The sequence below is a fragment of the Rhinolophus ferrumequinum genome, chromosome 15 (genome assembly GCF_004115265.2).
Source record: "Rhinolophus ferrumequinum isolate MPI-CBG mRhiFer1 chromosome 15, mRhiFer1_v1.p, whole genome shotgun sequence".
In the NCBI taxonomy this organism is placed as follows: Eukaryota; Metazoa; Chordata; class Mammalia; order Chiroptera; family Rhinolophidae; genus Rhinolophus; species Rhinolophus ferrumequinum.
Window position 1 is genome coordinate 45,212,703 of NC_046298.1, and position 11,780 is coordinate 45,224,482.

Sequence of the window (11,780 nt, forward strand, 5' to 3'; positions counted from 1 at the left end):
ACATTTAAGATCTCGCAATTTAGGTAAGTTTTACCACCAAAAAACTTAAAAAATAAATATAGAGATAGTTGCCAGAAAAAAAAGTGTTTACATTATTACAACTATGTAAATGCTATTCTCATTTACAAGGATTGGAAAGACCTAGAGATAAGCAGTCTTGGGAGGGTGTACTAGTCAGCTAGTACTAGTAACAAATCACCCCAAAACTGAGTGGCTTATCACAGAAATAATCACTTGTTATTTTTTGTGGTCTCTCTGTGTTAGAAACTTGAAAGCAGCGTGGCCCTGCACTTGTGGCTCGTGGGGCTGCAGATCGATGTCAGCTGAGGCTGCCGATATCCAAAGGCTTCATTAAGGCTGGAGGATCTGCTTTCCAGATGGTTGGAGCCCCAACTCTTGAACTTCAGTTTCTTTTAAGATGCTGTAACAAGAAAGTCCCTTGGGGGATGCAGGAGGAAAGGGATCTTCAAGGATGGAGTTACAAGGGGGGAGGGCCCAGGCAGAGGGACAGGTCTAAAACCCACAAGTTTCAGGAAGCATCCTCAGCAGCACCGTGAGGAACTGTAAAGGGCATTCAGTAAAGGGGAATCCTAAGGGAACAAAGGGTCACAGGTTGTGCAAATAATGATGCAAGAAAGAGAAGGAAGTACTGCAAGAGGGAAGTTTTGAGTAGGGAGAGAAGTAAGTGGAGGGGTTGGCCTCCTTCAGATTGTCCAAACATGGGAGGGGCAGCAGTGGATGTATCCCTCTGCAGGTGGGCTAGTCGTATCCCTGGGGTAAGCATAGAGAAGTGTCTTTCTAATTGCTTTTATTTTTTTCAGCAAAAGAAGAAATGAGAATGAAGAGGGGTTTGGAGGAGGTTTAGAGAGAGAAAGTGAGAAAATGATTTCTTAGACTGAAGAAGAAAACTGTGGATTGGTTCTGAGTGTCCACTCAAATTTTGCACTCACACATCTGAAGTGTGTCCACTCACAACCTCTGCTGGGTGAGAGCAGGCAGGCACAGAGAAGGCTGAGTTCATTTTAACCAGGGTTGGGGTTTTGCCAGGAAAGTATGATTGAGGGAGAAAGAGCAAGGGAGTTAACATTATGTGTGCAAGGACGCGATTATCATGGTTGACCATAGAATCTATGCTTCTAAAGAAGGAAGAGAGGACGTGACAGGAGGTGAAGGAAATTGAGAAAAATGGGTAGATCAAAGAATCAGAGGTACCAATGGCATTACAGAATTGAAAGGCTCATGTGATTTGGCATCATTCCCTCTCTGACTTCATTTTTTCCCTATCCACCTTGCTCACTCCAATCTGGACACATTGTCCTCCTTGCAGTTCCTGAAACACTCCAGACTTGCTCCTGCCTCAGGGTCTTTGCACGGGCTGTTCTGCCTGAGTGTTTTCCCTCCAGAAAACCTTACTTTCTCCCTCTCTTCCTTCAAATCTTTGCTTAAATATCACCTTCTTAGAGAAGTCTACCGTGACCACCCTATCGAAAACATGACAACTATTTCCCCCCAGAATTTCCAATCTCCTTTACCCTGATCTATTTTTTTCATAGACTCAACACTTTTTAACATTTCATTAACTATAAGATGTCATCAGTTGTAAGCCACGCGCATGTTGGAATCAGTGATACTGTGTATACCGGCAATTATTACCTTTCCCCATTAGAATGTAATCTCCTCGAGGGCAGGCGTCTTCGTGTGTTTCATTTGCCACTATCTCTCCAGCACCTAGGACAGTGCCTGGCATCTAGCAAATAATAAATACTTTTAATAACCCACCGTGAGCACCCATTGCTCTGGGGGATTTTCCTGACACAGCAGATGGAGAGTCAGTTTCTCTACAGTAACTCTCACTACAACTCCCCCTCCTCTGTCTCAACAGTTCGAATCCTCAGTCTTGACTCCTCAGAATCTCCGCACCGGATTCTGCATCATCCAGACCCAGCCTGCAAATTCCAAAATGGCCACACGGTGGTGGTGTGGGCCTAGTTTCCCAGTCAATATCTGTTCTTTCCCGACTCTCCATATGAGTTTCTTTTTCGGAGTCCTAGTTTATGACTTATTCAAACTTTATGAACCATGGTCCTAACAGATGTAAATGTAAAGGTTTGTGATTATCCGCTATTTAGTATGGAGAAAATATTTTCTGATCAGCCTGTTTTACATGAATTCTGATAATAGTTACATTTGTTTTTTCACAGAAATTTCAATATACACTTCCTGAAAATCTTAAAAAATTAGTATAGACGCTATGAAAATGGTTGACGCTACGCACAACGTTTTTCCATTGGCAATAATATTTGGTGAGCTTTCTTGTAACCATGAAGAACCAGTCTCTTAGTTCAACTTAATTTCCTGACATCCAACAAGTACTTTTTAAGCACCTTCTCCAGGGTAGCAATTTTTCCTGTTAATATTTCACTTTTAAACTTTACCTCCCCAGTTTCTTGAGCTGAAATCCTGGAACACATTTCAAGCCTCCCTGCTTTTGCCCCTGAGGTTCCCACTGACCAGAATACTGACTCCATGGGAAGAGAAGCCAAGTAAATGCTTCCTGCCTGACTGCCACCTGCCCAAGGAGGCTGGGAGATGTCTTCTAAATACAATCAGCAAATGGGACCCAATCGTCACTATTTTGTCACAAAGTGGTTTGTGACCAGGTCCACTTCCACCATCAGACTAAAAGGCCCTCAACCTAAGGCTCACGCCTGACTGCTTTTTGGGTCTCCAAATTCATTCAGCACAATCTCACGACTGGATAAAGATTACTAGATTTTTCAGTCCACCATTTTATTTAATTGCCTAGCAACCTTATAAAAGAGGAATTATTGTCCACATTTTATAGAAGGGGGAAACTGAGGTGTGAGGTTGGGGGAAGGAACAGCCCTGGTGTACTCAGTGGGAAGTTGAACCCCGGTCTTGAGGTTCCAAACACCTTGGAATCAGCCCAGATGCCTTGCTTTCCCTCGCGGTGATCTATTGCTTTTGCTCTCCTTCCATTGGCCAGAATGGCATGTAGCTGCAAGGGATGCTGGGAAATGTAGTCATTTGTGTCACCAAGGGAAAGGGACCGTTTTTTGTGAATGCTTAGCCGGTGTTGGACAAGTGTGGCCCACAAGACCTCATTATCTAACCGTGCTCCCTCTATGATCTTATCTAGCACTCTCCCCTGACCCCTCTCCACTCTAGCCACCCTAACTTCCTTGTTGCTTTTTAAATATGCCTAAATTATTCCTGCCCAATCTTACTGATAACTTATATTAAGACTTTGCCACAATTTTGGAAAACATCACATCACCCATGCTGTCTAAGGCATATGAGTTCATACAACAGTCCTGTGTCAGACTGCACTGTAGCTTTCAAATTCACAGTAATTCTATATTTTGAAGTAAGAGCTAGCTGCCATATTGTGTCTTTCATGTACCTATGTTGAAGCACATATGATTTTATTACAAGTTAGCTTCTATTTTTCATCTTTTGTATTGCAGTTGGTGAAGTAAGATGCTATTTTGTTGTTGGGGTCATAGTTCAGCTGTATCATCTCTGTATTTCACTTCAGAATAGTAAAAGCAGAATTACATGTTACAAATTATTTATGATTAAAAGAAATAGAATTGGGTATCAGAATGCAAATTAAAACCACAATGAAATATCGCTTTGCACCCACTAGAATAGCTATAATAAAAAATGCAGTGAAATAAGTCAGACAGAAAAAGCAGAGAACCATATGATTTCACTGATATGTGATATATAAACCAAAAACAACAAAAGGACAAGACAAACAAATTAGAAATAAAAACTCATAGACACAGACAATAGTTTAGTGGTTACCAGAGGGTAAGGGGATTGGGGGGTGGGAGATGAGGGTAAGGGGGATCAAATATATGGTGATGGAAGGAGAACTGACTCTGGGTGGTGAACACACTATGGGATTTATAGATGATGTAATACAAAATTGTACACCTGAAATCTATGTAATTTTACTAACAATTGTCACCCCAATAAATTTTTTAAAAATGCAGATAATAACAAGTGTTGGTAAGGATGTAGAGAAGTTGAAATCCTTGCATATTGCTGGTGAGAATGTAAAATGATGTGTGCAGTCTGGCCATTCCTCAAAAAGTTAAACATGGAGTGACCATATGACCCAGCAATTCAACTCCTAGGTATATACCCAAGAGAAATGGAAACAGATAACTACACAAAAACTCGTGTTTGAATGTTCATAGCAACACTTTAGGCAAGAATAGAAATAACCCAAATGTCCATCAACTGATGAATTAATAAAATATGGTCTATCCACACAATAGAATAGCATTCAGCCACAACAGAAATGAAGTACTAATACATCCTACAATGTAGATGAACCTTGAAAACATCATGCTAAGTGAAAGAAGCCAGACACTGAAGGACATATAGTCTAAGATTCCATTTATAGGAAATGTCCAGAATAGGCAAACCCATACAGACAGAAAGTAGATTAATGGTTGCCTAGGACTCAGATGATGGGATAAGTGAGGGTGACTGTTAGTGGGCATGGGGCTTCTTTTTTGGGGTGGTGACAAAAGTGTTATAAATTGTGGTGTTGGTTGCAACAATTCCATGAATATACTAAAACCTATTGAATTGTACATTGAAAATGGGTGAATTGTATGGGTATGTGAATTTTATGTCAGTAAAGCTGTTACTAAAAAATAGGGTTATTAGGTGAGTTATAAATGAGAACAGTGGTCTGCAATTAGGTTCAGATAACAAAACTGACTGGATGCTTAGATATGCCAGGTACTGCTCTTCCTGAATCTTCGCACCTTTGATAAGAAATTCAAATATTTTCCCCCATTTTACAGGTAGGTAATTGAGGCTGAGAGTGACATGACTTGCCCCCAAACTGTTGCAATTCATCTTCAGTCTATTTCAGCCTTTTGCACTGTTCTAACAAAGTTAAAAACAACTTGAACATCTGCAGGAATAAACATAGCTTCCACATGTTGGGTTCCTTGTTTGAGCCTGGCCCAGTTCATAGTTTTTACTTCATTTAATTATAATGACAATGCAATGAATTGTTGTTCCCAATTTACAGATGAAGAAACTGAGGCATGGGGAGGGTAAATAGCTTGGCTCAACATCACACAGCGAGAAAGTAGCAGAGCCCCTGGTTCAGCCATCCCCCCCATGCCCACGTTAACCACTCGTTTTTATTGGTAACACCCTCAGCTGGAAATTCCACAGCTTCAAGGCCATGCCTGAATGGACAAAACAAGCTACAAAAAGCATGGATCATATATTGTATTCCCATTTTAAAACAATGTGTATATGCTCGCTATAATCTGATTATCATCATCAAGACTTTGGAACAATTTCCATCTTCTACCCATATAAGTATTCTGAGTTTTCTTTAAAAGCTCTTACTTGGGGTGGCTGGTTAGCTCACTTGGTTAGAGCACAGTGCTCTTAACAAGGTTGCCGGTTCAATCCCCACATGGGCCACTGTGAGCTGCGTCCTCCACAACCAGATTGAAACAACTACAAGACTTGGAGCTCATGGGTCCTGGAAAAAAATACTTAAACACATTTTTTAAAAAGTATTTTTTAAAAGCTATTAGTTGCATCTTTTTGGTAAGGCTACGCTTTAAAAAGAAATTCTTCCTATTACCAAGTTATTTTTAAAATATTTTTATTCTGGGTCTAGGTTTGCAATTTAACTTATTTAAAACTAACAAGTAGAGCACCTCCAAAATCAGAAATCTCCTAACAATCAAAAAAGGACAAACGTGCTTTCAATCAGCCCAATGCGAAAAGGAACTATAGCTGGGGAGACTTATGCCAAATAAATCTTGCTGGGAGCCCATAAAAACACATAGTGCCAGGAGGGAAAGTTTGGATCTGGCCACGATAGGGCGAATGAGTCCGGAATTCTTCTGCAGGCCCCCAAGGGAGCTACACCCAATGATAAACTTCCGGCGGGTATACGACTTCCGTGCGGGGCAGCCGACTAGGTTAGTCCTAGGCGGACCGGAAGTCTGTCACCCCTGAATCTCCGCCCCTTTCAGGAAGTGACGCACAGTGGGGTTGCCGGAAGAAGTGGCGAAGTTACTTTTGAGGGGACCCGAGCGGCGGCAGCGTGCCAGGGGATACAGAGGAGAAGGAGGAGAAGCAGAGCAAGGGGACGGAGGCAGGTGCACCCGAGTGTGAGGAGACGCGGGAGGAGCCCGGCCCGGAGCCTCTCGGAGTTCCCCGCGCTGCTCCGCTGAGCCCCTTCTCTCCTTCTTCTCCCTCCCCTCCATAGCTCGCGTCTCCCCCGACTGTTTCCAGGGAAACGGGAGGAGACCCCGCGAGAGACTGCCCACGAGACCCTCGCGCGCAGCCATGAGCCCCGCCCCCCACTGGTGTTCGGAGAGGGGCGGGACCTGGAGCGAGGTGTGGGGGCGGAGCATGGTGGGAGGAGGTGGAGGCGGGGCATAATGGGAGGAGATGGGGCGGGACCTGGAGGGGAGAGGTGCTGATGGAGCAGAGCAAAGTGATGGGGAAGCGCATTGTGGGAGGAGTCAGAGTGGAACGTGGAAGGGATTGGTCGGAGCCTAGGTGGAGAAGATGGGGGCGGAGCATAATAGTAGGAGGTGGGGTCAAAATGAGTTATAATAGGTTTGCTTTCGCGTAGAGGTGGGATGTAGTAAGAGTAGGTGGGATGAAACAGTGGAAAGGAGGAAGTAAGGGTGGAGCCAGACTGAAGCAGAAGGGGCAGTACCTTGAAAGAGCCTGTGGAAGGTATCTGGATCAGACACAACTTAAAGGAGGGGCGGGGTTTGAGGTCATGCAAAAGGTTGTTTTGGATCAGAAGTTGGGGGGGGACCCTTTTAGAATTGGAAGCCTTTGTAGACTGGCAGGGGTTTGGGGTGAGGTCTATATGCAGTAAGGAAGGAGCCTGAGAGAGATGGAAGAAACAGGTGACCCCTTCAAGACCTGTGGCTGACCTCACCTGAACTTCCCTAGCCCCACAGACTCTCAGACCCATTGTATTTTGCAGGCTGCTCCGTGACCCCCACCATGTCCACCCCCACCACAAGTTCCCAGGATACCCCCTTGCCAGGTGAGTGAGCCCTTCCCAGCTCAGTCCACCGCACCATCACACACTTGTCAGGAGAAACTCACTGTGACTCCCTCTCCCAGGAAATGTCCCCCCTCAGCCCAGCGCCCCCTCTTCTAAACCCGTTGTAAAGGAGGAGCGTCCTGAGCCGTGGCCTGGGGGTCCAGATCCTGATGTCCCAGGCACTGATGGGGCCGGCTCAGCCTGCAGCGTGGGTGAGACGGGGTCCAGAGATGGGCTGGGAGTGGGTATGCGGGGCTGGGGGAGGATCCAGGAAGGGAGAAAGATCAGAAATGAGGACCGGCGGCCCCGGTTTCTTGTTAACTTCTTTTCTCCTGTTCCTCTTTGGAGTTCACTGACATACACATCTTTCCCTCTGAATTGCTATCTCCCTGGGTCACCCTCTGTACTCTGGCTCCTTGTCTCTGATCTCTCACGGGCCTGTTCTCTGGCTGCTGTTTCTTTCCGTGGCTCTGTCTCATGGCTTTTTTCCACCCACTCCAGTCATCCCAGACCCAGCAGAGGAGCCAGAGCGCAAGCGAAAGAAGGGCCCGGCTCCAAAGATGCTGGGCCACGAGCTGTGCCGGGTGTGCGGGGACAAGGCGTCTGGCTTCCACTACAATGTGCTCAGCTGCGAAGGCTGCAAGGGCTTCTTCCGACGCAGTGTGGTCCGAGGTGGGGCCGGGCGCTACACCTGCCGTGGTGGTGGAACCTGCCAGATGGACGCCTTCATGCGACGCAAGTGCCAGCAGTGCCGGCTGCGCAAGTGCAAGGAGGCCGGGATGAGGGAGCAGTGTGAGTGTCAGGGAGGGAGCAGTTCCACCCTGGCCTTGCCCAGCTCTCGGGCCTCTGCTGAGGCCTGTGTCTCCCCAACAGGCGTCCTCTCTGAAGAACAGATCCGGAAGAAGAAGATTCGGAAGCAACAGCAACAGCAGCAGCAGCAACCCGTAGGGCCGGGGGTCAGCAGCAGCTCAGCCTCTGGGCCTGGGGCCTCCCCTGGAGGGTCTGACGGGGGTGGCCAGGGCTCAGGGGAAGGCGAGGGTGTCCAGTTAACAGCTGCTCAGGAACTAATGATCCAGCAGTTGGTGGCAGCCCAGCTACAGTGCAACAAACGCTCCTTCTCTGATCAGCCCAAAGTCACGGTACTGCCCCTTCCTCGGCCGTGAGGGGGTTATGGGCCTGGGATGGGGAGGGAATGGGGCTCCAGAGGGCAGGGGCTTGGAGAGGAGGGTCTTTTGGGGTGCAGGCTTTGCCTCACTGTGCCCCCATGGCCTTGGGCTTATGGGAGGAGTCCTGAGAGTGATCCTGGACCCCTATGTCCTAGCCTTGGCCCCTGGGCGCAGATCCCCAGTCCCGCGATGCCCGCCAACAGCGTTTCGCCCACTTCACGGAGCTGGCCATCATCTCGGTCCAGGAGATTGTGGACTTCGCCAAGCAGGTGCCCGGCTTCCTACAGCTGGGCCGTGAGGACCAGATTGCGCTCCTGAAGGCATCTACCATTGAGGTAATGGCCAGGCCACCCACCCTCAGCAAGCCTCTTCCTTTCTGCCCTCAAGGAACCCCAGGAATGAGCCTGAGGATGGATGCTGGTAGCACAGTGATGAGCAAGGCCTCTCCAGACCTTGCCCTTATGGGGATGATATTCTCCGGGGGCCTGTCAAAATACTAAACAAGATAATCAGAGTCTCCAAAGGGCCAGAGAGAGAAAAGAAACGGGCTGAGGCTGAGAATAACTGAGAATTGGGCTGAAGAGACACAGTTTAGAGAACGTGACAAAAAGGCTCTTTAGAGGAGTTGACATTTAAACTAAAACATTGGTAATAAATAAGGTTTGAGTGACTAGTGTGTGCCAGGCTATACTCCAAGTGCTGGGCACATGACAGAGAACAAAACAGGCAAAAATACTGCCCCTGTGCCTCGTAACCACCTGGGGAGAGTGTCCCAAGTGGAGGGAGCTGTGTGTGCTGAAGCTGGAGGAGAGAGAGAGTGTGCTGTCCAACCTGCAGACTGTAGGCTGGCGTGCTGAGAGAATGGGGGGCAGGGATTCCCTGCGCCCCTGCTTCTGCCCACCCCTCTCCCTGCTGCCTTCAGATCATGTTGCTGGAGACGGCCAGACGCTACAACCACGAGACAGAGTGCATCACTTTCCTGAAGGACTTTACCTACAGCAAGGACGACTTTCACCGAGCGGGTATGGCCCGGCAGGCTCGGGGGTGGAGGCAGGACTGGCACCCTGACGGGCCCGGCTGCCTGGGAAACATTGGGTTGTCTCAGTCCTGTCTGAGCTTCTGTTTCATCGTCTCCAAAGTGGGGTGAGAGTTGAGTGAGTTTTGCAGTGAAATAAGAGCACGTTTATTGAGCACCGACTGCATGGTGGGACACAGTGCAGGATGAGACAGGGGTCTCTGCTAGCACGTAGGACATCCTGGTAGGAATTAAGAAGAGACACTCTCTCCTCCCACAACCTGATCTCACCCAAGGGAGGCTGGATCTCAGTCCATTGTGCAGTAGACAGCCTACCCAACTGTACGGGGCAGCTCTAATCTCTGCCCTCCAAAAGCACTTGCCTGGGGATGTGACCTGGGTGGTGGGCTTCTGCGGCCTGAGGGGTGAGAGGCATCACCTAGGAAAAGGGAGGTGGGGAGTAGCATTGGCCACTGGGGATCTGCATGTGCAAAGGCCCTGAGGTTGTGAAGAACGGGACAGTGTTACCGAACGCAAGGAGACCCAGGCAGCTAGAGCACAGAGATAAGGTTGAATAAATGTTTGCTGTCATTACTCATCCCCTCACTCAGGCAAGATTTATGGCACACCTACTTCATGTCAGGCACTCCGACAGGCAGTGGGAACACAGGTGAACAGAAGTGAGAACACTATAATGGCTGCCGTTTCCCTCACTCCGCTGATAGCGGGCATTGTCAGGGACCGGGTGGGGGCCGGTTTTGAGCTGGCGAGTTTATCAGGCAGGCCGCCCACCCCCAGGCTTGCAGGTGGAGTTCATCAATCCCATCTTTGAGTTCTCGCGGGCCATGCGGCGGCTGGGCCTGGACGACGCCGAGTACGCCCTCCTCATTGCCATCAACATCTTCTCTGCCGACCGTCCCAACGTGCAGGAGCCGAGCCGTGTGGAGGCCCTGCAGCAGCCCTACGTGGAGGCACTGCTCTCCTACACGCGCATCAAGAGGCCGCAGGTACCCGAGCCCAGCCCCTCCTGGGGTCAGCCTGGGGCTGGCGTCTTGCTTTTGTCTGAACCTGACTCTGTCCAACCCCGACCCCTGCTCCCTGGCAGCACTCAGGTCTGACGGATGTCCTCTCAGCAGAGCCTGTCTTCAGGCACCTGGCCCTTCAAAAGGAGCTGGGTGCAGGTCCCCATGCTCTGGCCAGCCGCTCCCCCCACTGGCTCTCCTGGCTCACCCCGGAGAGGGCTGACCAGAGCCTCACAGGGCAGGGCCCGGCCAACGCCCACCTCCCTCCTGTCCCCTGCAGGACCAGCTGCGCTTCCCTCGCATGCTGATGAAGCTCGTGAGCCTGCGCACGCTGAGCTCTGTGCACTCGGAGCAGGTCTTTGCCCTGCGGCTCCAGGACAAGAAGCTGCCACCTCTGCTGTCTGAGATCTGGGACGTCCATGAGTGAGGGGCCTGGCCATTCTGCCCCACAGCCCTGCACCCTCCAATGAACGGACATGGTCACCCCTTCTTTCTCCTGGGTGGGAAGGGGCCAGACCTGGGGTCCCACCTTCTGGCTTAGAGCACAGGCCCTGGCCCCGCCAGCCCTTCGCCCTCAGGATAAGCCCCAGTCAGGGTCTAGGAGGCTTCTTGCCCACCAAGTCTTCCTGGGAGGTGTGGATGGGTCACAGGTCCCAACCTTTGACCTCGCCAAGCACTCCCAGCTGCCCTCCCTGCCCAGCTTACACCTCAAGCCCACTGCGCAGTGCACCTTGAACAGAGGGAGGGGAGGGCCCATGGCACTACCCCACAGCCGAGAGACCACAGGCCCCCCTCTCCCTCTGCTCTTTTTATTTAATAAAAACTTAAGAAAAAACAAGACAAAAACAGGAAAATAAAATATGAATAGAAACCTGCCCTGAGCCAGACTGAGTCCGAGATGAACGGGATGGGCTGCTAGGGTCGTCACTGAAACTGGCCCCCTGGACCTGGTGCTGGCTGGTGAGAGGGCTCAGGGTGGTATGACTGGGTGCTGTGGGGGTTCAGGGGAGGCCCCTGACGGCCTTGGGTCACCTCCCTGTACCAGGTGAGCTAGATCCTGCTCATGAAAGGCAAGAAGAGGATGAGGGGACCGGGGCTTTCACTCAGTCAACAGATATTTGCTGCAGTCACTTGTAGCCTGAGCACTTACGACCGTTCTGGGGACGCAGATGTCATTTATCCAACAAAGATGTATGAAGCACTTACGTGCCAAACTCAATGTTAGGCACTGGAAGCAGTGAACAAAATAAAATCCCTCAGAGGTGGCTACCCATCAGGGCTGGCAGTTGGGGGGTATGACTGGGGACAGCATGTGACTGTGGGAACCGGAGGAGGAAGTGAGACAAAGCCTCAAAGATCATGTTCTAGCTGGGACCTAAACCATGAGAATCGGGGGCCTGGGACCCCAAGTTGAATAAGGGCACTTGCGGGGTCTGTAAGGTGACAGGCCCTGGTGAAGTCACAGTAAGGACAGGCCTTGGAGTTCTCTT

General features: G+C 49.6%; 1 protein-coding gene across 3 annotated transcripts; it reads left to right on the forward strand.

Annotated features, from left to right (window-relative positions):
• The first annotated feature begins 6,044 nt into the window (after nucleotides 1-6,044).
• Nucleotides 6,045-11,152, forward strand: NR1H2 (nuclear receptor subfamily 1 group H member 2). 3 transcript variants are annotated; one of them, XM_033129600.1, is made up of 10 exons: nucleotides 6,045-6,172; nucleotides 6,287-6,417; nucleotides 7,025-7,087; nucleotides 7,168-7,299; nucleotides 7,589-7,879; nucleotides 7,961-8,226; nucleotides 8,409-8,588; nucleotides 9,176-9,275; nucleotides 10,067-10,275; nucleotides 10,571-11,152. In XM_033129600.1, the coding sequence occupies exons 3-10, from the start codon at nucleotides 7,045-7,047 to the stop codon at nucleotides 10,715-10,717; spliced, it is 1,368 nt and encodes a 455-aa protein (XP_032985491.1). In that variant the 5' UTR covers nucleotides 6,045-6,172; nucleotides 6,287-6,417; nucleotides 7,025-7,044; the 3' UTR covers nucleotides 10,718-11,152. The 3 variants fall into 3 exon arrangements, with proteins under 3 accessions (XP_032985491.1, XP_032985490.1, XP_032985493.1); XM_033129599.1 differs by having other exon boundaries at nucleotides 6,050-6,176; XM_033129602.1 differs by having other exon boundaries at nucleotides 6,060-6,188.
• The last annotated feature ends 628 nt before the right edge of the window (nucleotides 11,153-11,780 follow it).

Coding starts and splice junctions, on each gene's coding strand:
- NR1H2 (XM_033129600.1), top strand. CDS start 7,045: ATGTCCACCCCCACCACAAGTTCCCAGGATACCCCCTTGCCAG. Junction 7,880..7,960: donor GGCCGGGATGAGGGAGCAGT/GTGAGTGTCAGG, acceptor TCTCCCCAACAG/GCGTCCTCTCTGAAGAACAG. Junction 8,227..8,408: donor CTGATCAGCCCAAAGTCACG/GTACTGCCCCTT, acceptor CCTATGTCCTAG/CCTTGGCCCCTGGGCGCAGA.